This window comes from Cololabis saira, chromosome 15 (assembly GCF_033807715.1).
Source record: "Cololabis saira isolate AMF1-May2022 chromosome 15, fColSai1.1, whole genome shotgun sequence".
NCBI classification, from domain to species: Eukaryota; Metazoa; Chordata; class Actinopteri; order Beloniformes; family Belonidae; genus Cololabis; species Cololabis saira.
This window is the reverse complement of record NC_084601.1, coordinates 25,419,314-25,440,593: the sequence shown is the minus strand read 5'-3', so window position 1 is coordinate 25,440,593 and position 21,280 is coordinate 25,419,314. Positions and strand designations below refer to the sequence as shown.

General features: G+C 41.0%; 1 protein-coding gene across 2 annotated transcripts in view; it reads right to left on the bottom strand.

Moving 5' to 3' along the window:
- Nucleotides 1-222: 222 nt before the first annotated feature.
- Nucleotides 223-21,280, bottom strand: part of glcci1a (glucocorticoid induced 1a) — a 34,151-nt gene continuing 13,093 nt past the window's right edge. The window contains exons 2-5 of one of the 2 annotated variants that reach the window (XM_061741163.1): nucleotides 7,371-7,523; nucleotides 6,450-6,660; nucleotides 2,646-2,766; nucleotides 223-2,168 (exon numbers count right to left, since the gene is read on the bottom strand). In XM_061741163.1, the coding sequence (XP_061597147.1) occupies nucleotides 1,877-2,168; nucleotides 2,646-2,766; nucleotides 6,450-6,660; nucleotides 7,371-7,514 (768 nt within the window). In that variant the 5' untranslated portion in view covers nucleotides 7,515-7,523 and the 3' untranslated portion in view covers nucleotides 223-1,876. The remainder of the gene's footprint in view (nucleotides 2,169-2,645; nucleotides 2,767-6,449; nucleotides 6,661-7,370; nucleotides 7,524-21,280) is intronic. The other variant, XM_061741164.1, reaches the window with a different exon arrangement.

Here is a 21,280-nt window from a genome sequence, read left to right as displayed (position 1 = left end):
GTGACGCCGTCGTGGATCCTTCGGACTTCTCCGTCACTGCATTTCGCCGCGGTGCAATACTCCGCCAGAGCGCTAGGGGGTTGCGTTCTTTTCCGGAGAAAAGAAAAGGCAATTTATGCTCGAAAACCCTCCAATGTGGCTGAATTACAACAATTTTATTGTTATCGTCGGAAACCGGAAATGTGTTGCTACCAAGCAAACCAATCACAGCCCTCTCGTTGGGTCTGCGTCGCCTCGACACGTAGTTACATTTTTTGGGAGGTGCACGTCAGCCTACGGCGTAGGCTACGGAGAGACTCCCGCGTAGCGGCGTACCCTACGGCGTAGAATCTGCGTTGATTTAACACAGAACCTTAATTAGGCCTTTACTCTCTGCAGCCATTGTCTCAAACTGCATTCCGGAGTTATTTGTCTTGTAAAGAAAAAAAAGAGACATTATAAAGAGTAAATCAGCTCTGCTTTGTCTAGTTGCAGATAGTTTGTACAGATATACATTCCGAATTACCTGAGTAAAAACTGTGACTGTGAAATACATGAAGCGAGGCCAGGTGCACACACGGTGCAATTGAGTGTGGTGATTTTCTGTTTATCCCTATATCAACATTGATTTCCCAATACACTTGGTAGAAACAGGGTTTCACATGTAACCTTAATGCAGGGTACACATAATCCTGAATAGTGCAGCTGCTTTTCCTGTTCACGTAACACAGCTTGAGACTAATATATATATGTGTATGTATGCATGTATGCATGTATGCATGTATGCATATGTCTCTGTATAGAGGCAATGCGCATGACGTCACAGATGCGACTTCACCGCGGGTTACGCCCACTGAGTGGCAGAAAGACTGAGTGGCAGCGTAAACTTTCAGTTTGAGCAACTGGAAAACATCTAAAATGTGAAAGAGCTGTTGTGCGATCAACTGTACTCATAGATTTAGCAAGAAATCGGAGTTATCGTTTTACAGACTGACGAAAAATAAGCTTAAGAGAGACAAATGGATCGCTGCAATTCGCAGAAACAACTGGATTCCAGACACCGAAACGTGGATTTGCGGTTCCCATTTTGTATCAGGTAATGTTGGATTTTTGGGTAGCTAACGTTAAACGGTCAAATCATAAAGTTCGGTGTCCTCATCACTTTAATTTCTACAACAAATCCTGCCTTGAAGTCGGACCAAGTGTCAAGACTTTTGTAAGCCTTCAAGCTTTGCTTCGTGTATTTCCCCGGCGTAGAAATGAAGTACATATAAATATCAGGAAACTCGATTCATGGCCAAATATTAATGTCCATGGACCACTGGTTCTTCTGGTAACTGTACAGGTCACTGTCAAGTCCAACTGCCTTTAATTTAAGCCGATAATCGGCTGTTATCCCGTCTTCTCCACTAGTTGCAGCCATTTTTGCCACTCAGTACCAGTAAGGGGTCGTGGTCCAATGGAGAAGTGACATCAATGCATACCCTCTATTCATCTATGTAAATATGTATGTGTAGAGCTTATTCATACTGTGAATGTTGTGGAAACAAAACAACACAAAATTAAACAGAAATATATGATCTGTTTAAGATGCATGCCACCACACTGCCACCCATTCCATCGTGCCCCATTTTTCAATCCCTTTCTGCATTTAACAAGAGGTCTTTGACCATTAAGATAATCAGGATACAATATTGAAATGATAAGTCTTCGCAGTGGTACACATTGAGGAACTGTTGCTATGTCATGCAGAAGTAGTAGGTGGGTGGAGAGGATCAACATAGAGAGATGGAGGTTCTGCTGTGAGGGCAGGGGGAGGTGTTGGCAGGACAGGTAATTGGAGTGGTTGGTGGTCACTTGCTTAAATTGTGAAGACACAGGCCAGCTCTGTTCAGAACTAGCTGATATCTAGGCTATCTGACGGGGGCTCCGTAGGTGAGCTAGGCTCGTCTGGGGGTTCATCTGTGCTGGTGCTTGTGGAGACCTGGCTGGGGACACCTTGATGAGGCTCTGGGGCAGAAACTGCCTCCCCATTGTCCTCATCCTCCTCCGGCTCTGAAGCCGGTGTGAGGTAAAGGGAGCCAGAGAGTTTGACTGGGCAGAATGCAGAGCCTGTTGGGATGAAATTCACTTTGTTTTTGTCGGGGCAGGAAAACAGTGGGGCTGACACCAATGCAGACTGTCTGGAGCTGAAAAAGAGATACATTAATAAATTAACTGAGGATCACACATTCCTAAAGCCTGAATTATGGTTCCGCATTAAACCAACGCAGAGCCTACGCCGTTGCCGTGGCGCCGTCGTGAACCCTTCGGACTTCTCCGTCACTCCATTTCGCCGTGGTGCAATACCCCCCCAGAGCGCTAGTTGATACTTTGATCACACACACACGAAGAAAAGAGCGCTGAAAGTTCACTACTGCTTCACGAACCCGAACCGGAAATGGAAATGCGTTGCTACCAAGCAAACCAATCACAGTCCTCTCGGTCTGCGTTGGGTCTGCGTCGCCTCGATGCGTAGTTACATTTTTTGGGAGGTGCACGTCAGGCTACGGCGTAGGCTACGGAGAGACTCCCGCGTAGCCGCGGACCCTACGGTTTAACGAAGAACCATAATTCAGCCTTAAGGCAGCAGATTGGTCGTGTAATTCAACAAATGTCCACAATACCTCATCTCCTCAAAAGCTTTAATCTTCTCACAGCCTTCTGGTGGTTCTCGCTTGAACATGTAGCTGTTGTTAGGTTTGGGTGAGGAGGCAAACTTTGGCAGTGGTGAACTGCTTCCACTGTCTGAAAACAGAGGAACAAGATTTCTTTGTCTCATGGGCTACAAAGGTTAACACACTTCATAAATACATAACAGTGATGAAATGCTTTTCCAGAGGATTGTGACATTTCAATTTATGTACTGTCAAAAAAGCTTCGCATTAGACACATATCATCTATAAAAGATCATAAGATCAAAATTTTAAAGGTAACACTGGTAAAATACTGTATTTATTTGTATTGCACAGGATACATTTAATGTTAAGGTTTTGTTTGTTGAAGACATCCTGCCAAGGGCAATGAAGGAATACGTCAACTAATATATTTTTACTCCACCAGTGTGAAACAGGCGTGCAATAGCTCACACACAAACACTCCTATTCCTCCAATTCTTATATTATTATCTACATATACACTGTATTTTACTTGTATTTTATTTTTAGCATTTTTATTATTAAATCAACTATTTGTTTCTTAGTTAACCATTTTTGCACTTTATATTGTCTCAAAAGCTTCTTTAACAAGTGAATTTCCCCAGCATGGCATCAATAAAGTTGGATCTCATCGTATTCAATTGAAAAATTAAAGTTGTAGCCACTTACAGTATGGAAGCAATTCTGTACCATAATTCAAATTAAAATGGATTTTAGCAAAAAAAATTTTTCATTTTCAGAATAAAGCCGCATTTCTTTACTCATAAATAAAATTAATATGAACTTATCCAAACAGCATCAAAATTTTCTTATTTACCACTGCTCATTCTGGGGCAGGCATGAAAATGAAAAAGCAATGTCCTTTATCATTTTAATTAAGTCACAGAATGAGAAATGGTCAAGAAGAAAATGAAAATGCTGTTTGGATAAGTTCATATTAATTTTATTTATGAGTCAAAAAAAGCAGCTTTATTCCAAAATAAAAAATCTTTTTTGCTAATCCATTTCAATTTGAATTATGGTACAGAATCCTTCCATACTTACAGAAGGCATAATATAACAGTAAGAGGAATTTAAGCAATTGTTTTGGCATTAAATAGAAAAATACACATTCCAAATATATTTCTCCGACGGTTAAATTACTGCAGTCTTTAGTGAAAACACATACACACATACAGTGCGTTTACATGGGAAGTTTAATTCAGAATTAAAATTAAATCTGATTTAAAATGATTAAAAATTACCATGTAAACGGCTGTTCCGAATTAAACTTAATTCCGAAGTAAGTGGCAGGTTTATTCATAGACATATATACATAGACGCCGCATTGACTGCCTGAGAACGTCGGAGTGGCCGCCATCTTGGATCGGTGGCGCTTTGACTCCAGTGCGTTCACTTCTATTGAGGAAGGAGGTGTATGCATAAGTAAAATAACTATAACTCACTTAATTTTCAACCGATTTTCACGCGGTTTGCTTTGTTACAAACGGCAGACATGTAGCTATGATACAGGATGCTTGATGTACCTTAAAAATGCAGGCTTTCATGCTAAAATACGTTCTGCAGGTAGTCACACTACTGGTTAGGCTATTCAGGTATATACACATATATTATATATATACATATATACACATATATATATATATATATATATATATATATATATATATATATATACACACACACACACACACACACACACAATATACACAATACAAAATACAGTATAGCATATTAATGAATGTATTAATATATTTGAATAACAGACATAACAAACTTAAAAACAAAAAACATAACGGATGACAGCATACAATTGTCTTAATGGAGAAAAAAAAAGAAACATTTGGAAGGAGTGTGTGTGAGGAATTGTATATTAGTGTTATAAATGAAATTATATAATAATGCAATCGCTATGATATATAATTTTATAATATAATACAGTCAAAAATATATGAAATGAAGCAACATACAATAAGATAATACAATATACTATATTACTGGGTACGCTAATATGATATAATAACATGTAATATAATATGGTATAATAGATTAATATAATATCATCAATTCTGGACCATGAGATACAGCTGTACTGTATGATTGTCATTCATTTGAGTGATCTGATTTTAACTACTATCCTCTCATGTGTACCGCCATGATTGTCTGTGTGTGTATGTGTGTGATGTGAACAAGTAGTCATGTTTTTATGAGTTCCTCATTTAAAAAAACACTGAAAATACAGTGGCTCTGTGAGAGAAACAGACAGAGAGAGAAACAAACAGACAGAGAAACAGACAAAGAGAGAAACAGACAGAGAGAGAAACAGAACTGTGGTGAAGTGTGAAGAACAGTTGGTAAAAATGTAAATAGTGTAAATGAAATAAACTCAACTCAACAATCTTTTTATTATTATTTTTATTATTATTATCATTATTATCATAGTGTTCCTTATTTTTTGTTACCCCTTATTACATGTTATAGTATAACAGAATGTATGATATTATATTAATCTATTATACCATATTATATTACATGTTATTATATCATATTAGCGTACCCAGTAATATAGCATATTGTATTATCTTATTGTATGTTGCTTCATTTCATATATTTTTGACTTGTGTGTGTGTGTATATATGTATATATATGTGTGTGTGTGTATATATGTATATATATGTGTGTACATATATGTGTGTATATATATATATATATATATATATATATATATATATATATATATATATATATATATATATATATGTATATATACACACACATATATGTGTGTGTATACCTGTGTGTGTATACCTGAATAGCATAACCAGTAGTGTGACTACCTGCCACTACCTGACTACCTGAACGTATTTTAGCATGAAAGCCTGCATTTTTAAGGTACATCAATCATCCTGTATCATAGCTACATGTCTGCCGTTTGTAACGAAGCAAACCGCGTGAAAATCGGTTGAAAATTAAGTGAGTTATAGTTATTTTACTTATGCATACACCTCCTTCCTCAATAGAAGTGAACGCACTCAGTGAACGCACAGAGTCAAAGCGCCACCGATCCAAGATGGCGGCCACTCCCGACGTCGGCCCCAATAGGAAGCGTCAGTCAATGCGGCGTCTATGTATATATGTCTATGGGTTTATTCCGATTTTAAATCTGAATTATTCCGCAATCATGTGCGTATACACTCATTCCACTTTAAATTAATTCCTCTTTCTGCGCTGCTCGTTCCCTTGCCCGTCTGTCGCCATGACGCTTATATTCCGCGCTGAGCTTGTTTTCCAAACAAAGTTTCAAATGGCAGCACGCAGTAAACGGTGGTCAAGAGCAGAGACCATTTATTTAATAAATAAATCAAAACAAATCCAAAAGGAATGCTAATAACGTGGTCCTCCATGTTGTTGCTAATCGAGTAAGTTTGTTTTCTTCCAGTAGACGTAAATACGTAAAGACGTCTGCCACCCTATCCAATGAGAACCCTTGCCAACTCCCAGACTTTAAGCGGAATTGGATAAAGCCGATCAAACGTGTTTTCCATGTAAACCTCAATTCGGAATTTCTATTTCCATGTAAACTCGAAGGAAAATAGTTTAATTCTGAGTTATTTAATTCGGAATAATTAATTCCGAATTAAAAAACATCATGTAACCGTGGCCATTGACACATAACAACATGCACAACAACAACATAAGTATCAACAACAACAGATTGATCTGGTTGGGAATCGTATAATGTTGATACTTTAACAAGATGTGAATCTTCCTCACCTTTGTCCTGATCATACAGCATCTCCTCTGTAGAGTAAGGACTGCCATCGTGTGATCCTCGTGGGCAGGCTGGCGAGGGACATGGGGACAGGCTGGAACAGCTGCTGGACCGGCCAGGGGCTGACGGAGTCTGGGTGTCCACGCTGCGAGAGCTGCCGCTGCGCTGCTGGGGAGGGAAGGGGGCTCGCCGGCCATCAGGCACCTCTAGAGACTGGGAGGTCACAATAAAAACAAAACAAACAAACAAACCAAAAAATACTTATCAGACTCAATGACAAATCTACGGAAGCGTATTGCATTCACTTGAGAAAAAAAAAAAATCTGCTGAATTAACAAGATAATTATGTCAGAATTCCGAGAAAAATTGTAATTTAAAAAAAATCTGCTCTGTATAAAACCTGCAAGTTGCAATGTCCATTAGATCAGAATGGGCTTTCCGTCTGAACAACCGCAAACTCCGTAGGTGCCTGCGCAAAGTCGACAAACTAATAACAATCCCATCTTTATGACTTAAAGACAAGAGTATCTCCCAATGTTTCAAACCAAAAGCAAAATAAAACTGGATTAAACTGGACAGGCGGGACATGTTTGCTTCCATGAAATCAAGCTCTCAAGTGAACGACAGCTTCTTGCAAGTTGTGAGGTATCTTGTTAATTCAGAAAAACAGAGCAGATTTTTTTTTTCATTAAAACCTTTCTCGGAATTCTGAGATAATTATCTCGTTAATTTATGAAAAACAGAGCAGATTGTTTTTTAATTAAAACTTTTCTCGGAATTCTGAGATAATTATCTTGTTAATTCAGAAAATCAGAGCAGATTTTTTTTTCTCAAGTGAATGCAATATGCTTCTGTACAAATCAATTGAACAACAGTAATATTTTAAGTAATACTCAGAATTGAAAAGCAAGATAGAGTTCCACCTTGAGCTCCTCCTTTTCTCCATTGTCTTTAATGAAAACCTTTTCCAGCTCGTGGTTGATGCCCTCCATGCTACTCGGCACCCTGGAGATGGAGGGCTTTGGCACTGTGATGTTGGACAGCGGCATCTGGGATGACCTCGACATTGAGAACTGCTGCAGCACATAAAAACAGTTAGGCACTGATTTTAATGTAATTATGCTGGTCCAAAATTTGACTGAAATTACTGTAACATTACTGTTTACTGAAGCGTACTCTTAAATTAAATACTTACCTGCTATACTCTACTGCCCTTATTGTTTACCAACTTGTGCTTTTACCTCTTTTCTTATCATTTTATTTGTTATTTAAGCGTACTCTTAAATTAAATACTTTTTCAAAACCGCTCGAAGTTATGGATAACCCCTGAATGCAGGCATTGTGACGTAGAATTGTGAAATTGGTTTAATTCAACGCACGAATCGGCACAGATTACTTTTGTAATACTGTATTTGACCCGGTCTTTGTACGTTTTGACCGTATACAAACGTAATTCTTGCCATTGTAAGAATGAGATGTACCTGCTGTACTCTACTGCCCTTACTTTTTAACAACTTGTGCTTTTTATTATTTTACCTATTTTCTTATCATTTTATTTGTTATTTACTGTTAAATTATGTCTTGCTGCTTTTAATGTTGATGTAAAGCACTTTGAATTACCTTGTGTTGAATTGTACTACACAAATAAACTTGCCTTGCCTAGAAATGCATGTCAAATTTAGTCCTTCAAATTCCAACTGAATTTTATTAATATTAACCTTTAGGCTATATAACTAGGAAGGAAACTCTTGAGATTTAAAGTCTATTTTTCAAGACAGCCCTGACCAAGACAGGCAGAGTTACAAACACATACAATACCAACTATATAAACATAAAATATGCACAAAATCACCACAAAACTACAATGTTGTTCTTACTAAGAAGATTTCACGTGACTTTTAAACTCTGTCATAAGTTGGAATATGTCAGGCTGGTGTGGTGAGGACCCAGATGCAGGAGAGCGAGAGGCAGGAGTTCAACAAAAAAGGGTTTATTTTACAAAAAAGGCAACAACCAAAAAAACCAAAAGCGCTGCTTGGCAGGATCAAAAGTCACACAGAAACCAGAATCAAAAAACTAGAGCAAAAACGGTCCGTGTATCTTTTGGTCATTGGATTTTTCCGTCATGAGTGGGAATCAAAAAACAAAAAACGATTGGTTTATTTGATTTTCCTTTTAAAACAAAAAACAAATATTGAATTACACTGCATTTTTTCTTTTTCTGTGTTAATATGATTTAACAAAGATTCAAAATACGCTTTTATTTTCGTTTTCTATTTCATATAAGAAAAATGAAATCCCTAGTCAACAGGAAGGAAAAAACGAACCAAAAACAACCGTTTATTCATATTCGTGCACCGGAAGCTGGAATTTACAACCGAGTGAACTTAGTTCTGGATATTTAACAGGCATTCCTGTGACAATTCTCTCCAGGGGAAGTTTGATTTTAATATTTTATTGGTCGGGTTTACGTAAAATGGCTCTGTATGCTGCAGTTCGGGTAACCATGGCAACCATAGCGGCGCTGAAACAACAGATTAAGGATTATTTTTTAAAGATTGATTAAGGACTTGTTCCACAGCGGTTTGACGCACAATGACATTTCCTGCACGTTGCAGCAGATGTGTCTCCTGCAATGCTCAGAAATGAGCGTCAGAAGATTCTGTGCTCGGCATCATCTGAGGAGAAAAAGGCTACGCAGAGCTGGAGAGCGCTTTGATTCAATCTATTTATGAGGTTTTTATTCAGATGTCCACAGTATATTGCAAATATACACACTGCATGCGACGCGAGCGAGAGTCAGCGTCAAAAACAGTTCCATTGCTTTATTTTTTATTGCACTGTCTATACTGGTTGCGAGCGACGCGGCGTCGTTTTGAGCTGGACTTTTGTCGCACGCCCTGCTTCTATTTTCTTCCCGTCGCTCGCGTTGAAAGCCGGTTGAAAGTTGAAAAAAAAGTGTAAAGCGCTGTAGGAAACAGTCATTTCAATACAAGAACTTCAATAAAGTGGCAGCTGCTGGAGGGAGATCGCCAGGCTGGAAGGTTCTGATAAGATAATAAGATATAATAAGAATCTTATCTTAATCTTATTAGGGCTTAATTTGTCCCGGATCCTGCCGGATTGATCGTGTCCTCTGCTTTTTCCCCACATCCCAGTAATGATCTGACATGCTGACATTTGCACCGCACGCCGGTCACTCCAGCTGTTCGCTGTTTGATTGCGTAATCACACGCCGTTATTAATTGTTCGGTTTTTTCCCCACTTATTCCACCGAATAATAAGCTTGTTTTCTGTTTAGAAAGTACAAACGTAGGGAGATTACAAGTAATCACCCATCTTTTACTTGTCCCTTTACTCTTTTAGGAGTCGGCTAATGTTAGGAGTTTCTTTCAGGAGCGCACGGGCGGGTGAATAAAGGCTGATTTATGGTTCCGCGTAAAATCGACGGCGTAGCCTACAGCGTAGGGTACGCAGCGACGCGCACCGTTCGGTGACCGCGCCGCGTACCCTACGCTGTAAGGTCTGCGTTGGTGTAACGCGGAACCATAAATCAGCCTTCTAAAAGGCGAGTCTCAGCTGTCAATCAAAAGAACGTGGTAGAACGTGGGGCCGATAACGCGTTCAGAGCGGGTCCGATGCCACGCATTGCGGCGCGACAGTCGGACGCTCGCATGCAGTTAGGACAGGCTGTTAGGGAGCCGTAGCCTAATTTTTGTTGACAGCTTTGTACTGAACACTGATCACCCCGATCACGTTTGCAGTGTACACGTTTAAAACCCATTAAGCATGTCGGAAGGCCGTTGTGGCTGAGTTTTGTCATTAAACGCCATAAAACTTCTGTCGGACTCAGCGTTGCCTACTTCTCTGTCAGCAGCGCGTCATGCAAATATACAGGACCTAACAATAAACTCTCAAGCGGCTCTTAAAAGTACAGGAAAGCCGCAATACTGGCTATCTGTCTTCACTGGGGGTGCTTGCTGGAGAAGGTCGGGTTGGAAGAACCTGAGAGAGCTCCATCAGCCATACCATGAATTCCGGCGTCAGGTAAAGTTTGTGCTGCAGTGCAATTTATACATATAGGCTAATGATAATCACGTGGATACCTCACGCGTGGGACTAAATTAATTCTTCCAACCCGACCTTCTCCAGCATGCACCCCCAGTGAAGACAGATAGCCGGTCATTCGGCCATGATGAATCAAAGCGCTCTCCAGCTCTGCGTCTTTTTCTCCTCAGATCATGCCGAGCACAGAATCTTCTGACGATCATTTCTGAGCATTGCAGGAGACACATCTGTTGCAACGTGCAGGAAATGTGTTTGTGCGTCAAACCGATGTGGAACAAGTCCTTAATCAATCTTTAAAAAATAATCCTTAATCTGTTGTTTCAGCGCCGCTATGGTTGCCATGGTTACCCGAACTGCAGCATACAGAGCCATTTTACGTAAACCCGACCAATAAAATATTAAAATCAAACTTCCCCTGGAGAGAATTGTCACAGGAATGCCTGTTAAATATCCAGAACTAAGTTCACTCGGTTGTAAATGCCAGCTTCCGGTGCACGAATATGAATAAACGGTTGTTTTTGGTTCGTTTTTTCCTTCCTGTTGACTAGGGATTTCATTTTTCTTATATGAAATAGAAAACGAAAATAAAAGCGTATTTTGAATCTTTGTTAAATCATATTAACACAGAAAAAGAAAAAATGCAGTGTAATTCAATATTTGTTTTTTGTTTTAAAAGGAAAATCAAATAAACCAATCGTTTTTTGTTTTTTGATTCCCACTCATGACGGAAAAATCCAATGACCAAAAGATACACGGACCAAAAACTTGGCAGGACACATGGAGGAAAGAAACAGGACGGAACCACAAGGCGCAAGGGAAAGACAAGACCAGATATACACAAGGGGGTAACGAGACGCAGGTGTGAACAATCAGGGCAGATGGAAGACAGGCGGGGCAAAACAGAAACACAAACTGGGGGAAATGTCAACCACTGACAGAATAAGGGTGTCAACCTAATGATGCAATAAATGTACGACAACTAATACTCATGAAAAACTGCTCATTTAACCAGTCTCCAGAGGATGTTGGAAAGTCTTTCCTCAGAAGTAAATGGGTTCAGTCCAGTCTGTCATTACGTTATTGGCTCATTCAACATAAGGCTTCCACAGAAGAGTTCTTTCAATCTCATGCCACACTGTATTATATGCAAGTGGGGCGACACTTTTAAATAAACCTAAATAAAAATATCAGCCCTTGTGGGTTTTTTTTTTTTATTGTAAATTTGTTTAAGAAAAAAAGTCGTGTCTGTATGGGTTTGGTTATTGTTACTACTTACTAGGGGTTTAACAATATATCGTGCCACGAAATTTCGCGATACAAAAACGTCATGATACGTGTCGTGGAGGTGACAAACTAGATATTGGGTTATTAATATTAATATATTGTGTTTACTAGTAACGCGCATCCTATTGGTGCAGCGGGATCACGTGACAACCGCACCTCTACCCGCGGACCAAAATCTTACTACGCTCAGAAGAAACTAGTACCGTTTTGCGGTCCCGATCACGGGACTCTTGCAGGGTTTTGAGCTCCGAACTTTTACTTCTAAGGTGAGCATGAATCAATCTTTTTTATGATGTAAAGATTGTGTCGTCCCCAAAGGTGGGAGCGGGATGAAACGATAATGGGGTTCACCTTACGGCCTAAGGCTGGGAGCATGTGGCTGAAGCTCTTAGCTCTGTCAGAAGATAAATAACAGTCATGTTGCATTTTGAGTTTGGGACTTTTCATAGTTTATTTATTTACTTTTATTTATTTATTTAATCTTAGTTGTTACATTTTTGGATAAGAAAAAAGTAATGTCATACGTGAGAGAAACTATTCAGTTTGTGGCAAAATATTTTTACTTGTATGAAACTGAAGATGCATAATGCAAACCTGATATTTATTTTTAGTTCAGTTTATGGAAAATGGTTGGCCTGGCTTGCTCTTTAAAACTTAAACAGTTATAAAGCATTACAAACTGTAACAATAGGGCAAACGGACAGCACTGTTTTGTATTTTGTGTCTTTCAAATAAAACACAGTTTTTTCCAGTCATATGTTCCTCATGCAAGGTTGTTAAAAAAATATTGCTATAATATCGTATCGTATTGTTATCGTGACCTCAATATCGTGTATTGTACTGTATCGTGAGATTAGTGTATCGTTACACCCCTACTGCTTACTAACGTTTTTTATACCCTTTAGCTCAGATCATGGTAATATGGCATTTACACAACAAATAGCCGTATTCATTTTTTTTCATTACAGGTTGTCTCTAGGCACATTTCCAGAAGTCCTCTATCTCTCTTTTGCTGCTCTACCCTCCTGCTGAAGACCAGCTGGGTAGAGCAGGAAAAGAGACGTAGATAGTGAGCAGGAGAACTAAGAGTTCTAGGCAGTCCCCCCCTCTGACCACCTCAGTGTCTGCTGTCTACACCTATTTATATAGTTGTTTCTGTAGTCCACCATTTAGCCATGTATCAGTCATAGAACTCTTAGTTCTCCAGTTAACGGTTAATTACTACTAATATATCTTGTCTTTTATACCTTTGACAATATATCTGTGTCTCTCCTCTCTCTGTTCTTCATTCTCTCTGTCTGTTCTCTCTTTTCCTGCTCTGTCCAGCTGGTCTTCAGCAGGAGGTTCCCCCTTATGATCCAGGTCCTGGTCCAGGTTTCTTCCCTCCTAAAGGGGAGTTTTTACCTGCTGTTGTTAATAAAATAAATGATCAGGGGTCATGTTTTTGGGTCTCTGGAAAGCCCCTAGAGACAACTTGTATTGTAAGGTCAGCATTCAGCTCTGGTAGCTCTGGCCTGCAAATATGTACAGAAGAGAAACAAAAGGGGGGGGGGGGCAACCGTTCAAACATAAAACCGTTCAGAAATAAGTTCTACCGAGTAAAAAACATTTTTCTTCATTACCAGAATCTCACATAGCTCTTTATGTGCAGTGATAAGACTTAAAAAGCCTTCAATCCATTGTTTCTTCCTCCATCCAATAGCTGTTAATCAACCATATTTCTAGAGGAATGTTTATATTGACTGCGTTAATTAAGAATTTGCAGAGCTTTCAAACGCTCTTCCTGTTTTTATCTTAATATTATGTTAACCTGTGAACATGTTGAAGATTGAAAAAACGACTACATATTTTGGTGCAAACAAACGTAGTTTATTTCAAACTTTGTATAAACACAATAGGGTTTACATTGGCACAATCATAAAGGAGAAAATAAAAACAACAGTATTTTCATGCTTTTTCAAAAACTATCAGCAAATGTGGCTAATTATACTCTAATAATAATAACAATAATAATAATAATAAAATTAATAACAATCACAATAATAATAACATAGTTAATACAATATAACTTTTATGAATCGAAAAAACACAAATAATATTATATCACTTTAAAAGAGTTTCATTATTCTGCATTCTATCATTGTGGAAGCACAGAGCACTTACACATTTGGTCTAATAAACCTTCCTTATGAGGAAAAACGCAGTTGTCCTTTTATCTTTTGATAGTGACTTGACATGCGTATCAAAAGTCCGACCAAGGTATATCCATATACACATCTGTAAGGCTGAGGAAAAGGTGCACAAGTTCGCAGTCAGGCACTTTTAAAAGTTATACATCATAACTGTTAAAGGTGCCAGAATAACACTGCGGGATCCATACGGACACTTCTTGCATTGATCGGGCCCTCGCACTTATGGCCACAACCTGCAGTCCCCCCATCTGATCACCTTAATGTCTGCTGTCTAAATCTGTTTTTATGTTTTTTTTTTCTGTTTTCATCCCTGTAGTGCACTAACTAATCATTGTGTCTGTGTCTCTCCTCGCTTAGTCTAAAACTCCCGAGCTGCAAATCAGAGAAGCCAGTTTTGTTAGTGGTAGTGTACCGGTCCCCTGCTGGCGCTTATCTAGAGTTTCTGTCTGAATTTTCAGATTTCCTATCTGGTTTATTGATCAGTACAGATAAATTCATCATAGTGAGTGACTTTAACATTCATATGGATGTTGAAAGCGATAATCTTAAATTAGCTTTCAATTCTCTTCTAGAATAGATGGGTATTTCACTAAAAGTGGACAAAACGATGCACTGTTTTAATCATACCCTGGATCTCGTTCTCACCTACGGTGCTGAACCTGATAATCTGTTGGTGTCGCCTGTAAACTCCCTCTTATCCAACCACTATTTAATAACGTTTGAATTTAATATTGTCGATGTTGAAGCGCAAAATAGGAGGTATTATTTTAGCAGATGTTTGTCCGATGAAGCTATTGCTAAATTTAGGGAGGACATTGCTCATCTCACGATAGTGTAAAATAGTGAACTAGTCGAGGCAAGTGACCTGGGTTCTACCTCTGATGTTGATGTTGATTTCCTTGCTAGTAACACTACTGATTTGCTGCACTCAGCTTTAGATGCAGTTGCTCCTTTGAGAAGGAGGGTTTCCAACCATAGGAGCTTAACTCCCTGGTGGTTCGCATGTTGAAACAAAACGTGCGTAAAATGGAAAGGAAGTGATACTCTTGTAAGTCTGTAGATTCCTATCGTGAATGGAAAGATATTCTAATAGTATATAAAAAAGCCATTCGCAAAGCCAGGACAGCTTATTATTCATCGTTGATAGAGGATAACAAAAGTAACCCACGTTTTCTATTCAGCACTGTAGCCAGGCTGACAAAGAGTCACAACTCTGTTGAGCCTTGCATTCCTGCAGCTCTCAGTAGTGAAGACCTTATGAGCTTCTTTAACAGTAAAATCATGAGGATTAGAGAAGAAACCAGGCCCACCCGGTAGCGGTTGTGGGCGTTACTTCAGCTTTAGCGACTTCCCTAGGCTCTGACTTGACTCTAGACTGTTTCGATCCTATAGACCTCCCTGAGCTGACCTCACTCGTCAATATAGCTAAATCAACCACGTGTATGTTGGACCCCATCCCGACTCGACTACTCAAAAATGTTCTTTATCTTATTGGTACGACAATACTGGACCAGATCAACTTATCCCTACACTTAGGATGTGTACCACAGGTTTTCAAAGTTGCAGTAATTAAACCGTTACTTATAAAACCTTCTCTTGACCCAGACATCTTAGCTAATTATAGACCAATTTCCAACCTTCCATTTGTATCTAAAAGGTAGTTTCAAGTCAGTTATGTGACTATTTGTATAGAAATGATCCGTTTGAAGTTTTTCAGTCAGGGTTCAGAATGCACCATAGCACAGAGACAGCACTGGTTCGAGTCACGAATTACCTTCTTATGGCCTCAGATAAGGGATTATCCATGTCCATACTAGTTCTACTGGACCTCAGTGCTGTTTTTGACACTGTAGATCATGGCATTTTACTGCACAGGTTTCTTCAGAACAGTCGAGGGTCTGCTATGGTGTTCTGCAGGGTTCAGTGCTAATAAAATCGTTCGGACCATCCAGCTCCTCAACCATCGGTTACGTGTTTTACATGAGCAGTTCAGGTAAAAACGGCAGTCAAATGCAGCTAAAATGTCAGTTTGCTGGATGAAATATGTTAATTCCTGATAAAATAAGTTTGTTAGTGCACAGCTATGCTCATGTACGCATGTGAATGAGTGTTTGTGTGTACATGAAAGTACAATCTGCATTGAGGCTTCTTGCTTCAGGAATCCCGGTCTGTGATTAGACGCTGCCTTGGCGTTGCTGCAGCTCATTTGCTTTAAAGTTGAGATTTTTCAACTTCAAATTGACGCTCCCGACGCCTCCGACGCCTCTCGACGCGCGCTTTCATAGAAAATGAATGGCAGCCGGACGCCAATCTGCTTATATAGTTATCTCTGTAGTGCACCAGCTAGCCATTGTGTCTCTGTCTCTCCTCTCTCTGTTCTTCATTCTCTCTGTCTGTTCTCTCTTTTCCTGCTCTGCCCAGCTGGTCTTCAGCAGGAGGGTCCCCCCTTATGATCCAGGTCCTGGTCCAGGTTTCTTCTTAAAGGGGAGTTTTTACCTACCAGTGTTTACGTAATGTTTATGTAATAATTGCTCAGACGTCATGTTCTGGTCTCTGGAAAGATCCTATAGGCAACTTCTGTTGTAATAGATGCTATATAAATAAAATTGAAAATTGAAAAATTGAACACTAGTGTCAGGGATGCATATACTATTATTATATATTCAGCAATTCTAGACAAAAGAAACACAATTATTTCGCAGTCAGTCTGGACAGGGAAGGGTGAATATCTTCTGCTGTGACTGTAGCTGAGATGCGGCTGCTGTCTGAGCACTGGGCTCAGAGCGCTTTTGGAACAGGGGAGGGGGCCAGCTGCTTGCTAAGATAAGTGAGAACGTAATGAGCCTTCATGTAAGAGTAGGGCTGCACAATAAATTGTTACAAAAATAGCAACTTTTATCAAAAACTTCATGCAATCTCATTTCACGTTGACAATGTTTTTTGTGCATTTTATTTCATGAGCTACATCACAAGTTTCTCAAACACACTCCTTCAGTCGCCTAAAGGCTGCATTGTTGCTGCCTTCTTCCTCAACTTATGACAAAGTGCCTGTCACATGAGTCACTGGCAAAACAAGGCGGCCCGCACTGCAGATCTGTTGCCATTTACGCTGCTTTGATGCTATATTTAGCGAGTTTTCAGACCTCTCTAGCGACAAATCTAGCCACTTTTTCAGGGCTTATTGCAGATTCATGTGAAAGCACAAATAGTTCACTCTTTTTCACTTACAAAGAGTCAGTGCTACCATAGGCAGCGCTCCTGTTCCAAAGCACTCTCAAGGTGACCTTATTGCTCATGTAGTGGCCATTCTCAGCTCCAGTCAGAACCAGAACTGTAGCTGTTCACCTTTACCCCTCCTGCAAATGAATTGTGCATGCGCGAAGCCACAGCTTGCTGATCTAGGACTGACGTTGTTTTTAGTCAATGATACTCGCCTAGCCCTATTGAAAAGTAATTATTTATTTATACTAAACAGTTAGAAACATAGGGTCTTCTTCCTTGTCGGCTTCTGATCTCTTGGGTGGCAGGGTTCCCTCCCCTTCACAGCGCAGCGTTTGACAGCGTGGGAAAACGCTGAGAAAATTCTCACCTCTACTGCCGAGCTTACCGGATTGCTTACCGGATACCTTCTCACCTCACCGGGCCCTTTACTGGGCCCGCGCCGGTAAGTGCCTGTTCCTCAGGCTGTCCTTAAAGGATACAGTCATACCTCTCCTGAAACCTCGACGCTGTGGACCACACACCTTGCTGCCGGAGCTCTTTTTTCTGTTCTCCCCAGCTACACAATGCCAGCCCTGCCGTGTGAGGAAAACAAACTCCTCACACGAGCTAACAAAAGGATCACCGACCTGGAGGATGATGTCAGACGACTCTCCGAAGATCTGAAGCAGAAGGAATCCCTGCTCTCCAGCGTCATGGAGGTGGCGGCCGGGCAGTCCAGGAAGATCTCAGAACTGAGCGCGGCCCTCTTGGATACAGCCGTGTGGGATCCTTCCACCTGTCCACGGCCCTCCTCCTGCTCCACACCGAACCGCGAACCACCCTGGTCTGAAGTGGTGGTTCGCGGCCGCAAGAAGCACTCAGGCGGGGCCGCCTCTCCTCCTCCGCCGCTGAGCCTCTCCAACCGCTACACGGCTTTGTCGCCGGATGAAAATCCGGTCCATCCGGCTGATGTCCCGCAACCTGCGGTTTCAGCTCTACACCCGACGACAGCGCCGGCCGACACCACAGCCCCTCCACCGTCAGCTGGCGACACCCAGGAGCCCCAGCGACGCTCAACTTCATCCCGGCCGACGACCTCCTCCTCTGCCCGGCGGGAAATCCTGAGGGAGGCGGTGCTCCGGCGCTCCGGGGGCCCTCCTCGTCCTCGTCCGGAGCCGGCAGGAAATCCCCGTTCCTCGTCTGATGCCGCGGCCACAGCCTCACCACCTCACCCGTCTACCCGGGCACCCAGCGGGGACCCTGCATCCTCCAACCGTGAGTCCCCACAACCTTCTTCTCCTCGCCCCCTCTTCTCCCCAACCGCACTGATCGTGGGAGACTCAATATCCCGGAACATTAGGTTCTTCAATGCAGCCACTCATTGCTTCCCTGGAGCCACAGTCCCGGTGATTCTAGGGAAACTCCCCGCTCTGCTACAGTCTGCTCCATCCACCATTGCTCGCGTCATTGTCCATGTGGGATCCAATGATTGCTCCAAACCGCGCTCTGAGCTTTTAAAAAATGATTTTAATGAGCTGTTCACCTTCCTTAAAAACTGTGGGAAGTCCATTTTTATCAGCGGCCCGCTTCCAACGCTGTCCCGCGGAGCAATGCGCTTCAGCAGGCTGCTCTATCTGAACTCTTGGCTTCAGAACACCTGCAGGGCTCTTAACATTGGTTTTATCGACAATTTTAATCTTTTCTGGAATCGTCCCTCCTTTTACAGACCCGACGGACTTCACCCAAATAGGCTGGGGGGCCGCGTGCTGGCTGCAAACATTCAGCACGCGGTTCTGTCGGCTCCACGGGAGTGACTATTTTCTGGCCACACCCACACTCCCAGCTCTGGCCCGGAGTCTTCCTCTTCACCTGTGGAGCCAGCCGCTCACAGCACTGCCCCCCTCTCCAGCTTCCCCCACAGGTCACAGTCACCACTGCCACCCCCACCAGATAATTCTTCCATAAAACCAGCTACATCTGGCGCCACCCACACACCAGATCCTCAACCAATTCATCCCCTGGTCACCGCCCGTTTTCCCCGTCAGATCCACAGACCCACTGGTTTTAACAGAGACAATCTTGTTTTTATCAACCCGGTACGTTGTGGTCGTGAGCGCACGTCCAACACAGACATTAACTTGGCTGTGTTGAACGTGCGCTCTCTTTTAAACAAAACCTTTATTTTAAATGATCTTATTGTGCATCACAAACTTGATGGTATTCTTTTAACAGAGACATGGCTTGGCACGGACGCTGCATTTTCCCTCATCCAGGCTTCTCCACCAAATTTTAATTTTTTATTTACTACACGGGGTGTTAGAAAGGGAGGCGGCACAGCTTCAATTTTTAAAAACATATTAGCTACAAAGGAGGTCCCTTTTAACAACTACTCCTCATTTGAACACCTTGCCTTTGTTTTTAGCAGTCCTCCTATTCTTTGTTTAACTGTTTATAGACCACCCCATCACTCCACTGTTTTTATCGGTGAATTTTCAGAGCTTTTATCAATCATACATACCACTTACAACAGAATTTTAATAACTGCTGATTTTAATCTACACATTGACAATACCTCCGACCCACTGTCGAGAGAATTTTTAAACCTTTTAAACTGCATGGATTTTACCCAACATGTCACACAGCCGACTCACAACAGAGGACACACCCTGGACCTAGTCATAACCTATGGCCTGTCCACCGGTGTGTCCTCTGTTGTCGATCTGGCTGTGTCTGACCATTACTGCGTGTTTTTTAACGTCACCAGTCTTAATCATCAGGAAGCCTCGATGAGAACGGTGAGGAAACGCTACCTAACTCCTGAAGTGGCTGCAAATTTTATTGAGATTTTACAGAGCACTCCTGCTGATGTTTTACCTGCATCATGTGATTTTATTGTTGATAATTTTAACAGGAAACTAGAATCCACTCTGAACTCAGTTGCTCCACTTTTAACAAAAACCATAAAAACTAAGCCTACACCCCCATGGAGAACTGAGGAAGTCAAAAAATCAAAAAGAAAATGCAGGAGTGCTGAGAGAAGGTGGAGAAAAAGCAAACTTACAATACATTATCAGATATTTCGTGATCAACTCAAATCCTACAATAAAACCGTCAAACAAGCAAGAATTGCCCATTTCTCAAAACTCATTACAGACAATAAAAACAATTCTAAATTTCTTTTCTCCACCTTCGATCTTTTAACAAATGTACATTTTAAGAATTCCTCACAACCACCAACAGACAATCTTTGTGAGGATTTTGCAGACCACTTCAGAAGTAAAATTGACAACATTAGGTCCAGTCTTTTACCACATCAAAATGTCATTTTTAACACATCTGGACAGTTGCTTTTACCTGAGGAAACACTGGAGAGTTTTGCCCTGGTTGATGCGAGGACACTTGGTCGAGTTTTCTCCCAGGTAAACCCAACAACCTGCCTTTTAGATCCCATTCCCACATCACTTTTAAAGACATTTTATGAATTCTTTGAGGAACATATTTTAAATATAGTAAATTACTCTCTTCAGACGGGTGTCTTCCCTGCCGCCTTTAAAATGGCGGTGGTGAAGCCCCTTCTGAAGAAGAGTAATTTAGATCACAGCATTTTTAATAACTACAGACCTGTATCCAACTTACCCTTTTTAAGTAAGATTTTAGAAAAGCTGGTTTTTAACCAAGTAAATTATTTTTTAATAAGAAACAATATTTCAGAGAAATTTCAGTCTGGCTTTAGGATGAACCACAGCACCGAGACAGCCCTTTTAAAGATTTTAAATGACATCAGGTGCAATTTAGATAACCGCAAACTGACAGTCTTGGTTCTACTGGATCTTAGTGCCGCCTTCGATACAGTAGACCATCACATTTTATTAAACAGACTGAAGCACCTGGTGGGCCTCTCTGGTACTGTTTTTAACTGGTTCCGCTCCTATCTCACAGATCGATCTTTCTTTGTAAGTTTGGATACATGTTCCTCCAGAATGCATGAAATTAAGTGTGGGGTCCCCCAAGGGTCAATTTTAGGTCCGCTTCTTTTTAACCTTTACATGCTTCCCTTGGGGGACGTCATCAGGAGACACGGCATCAGC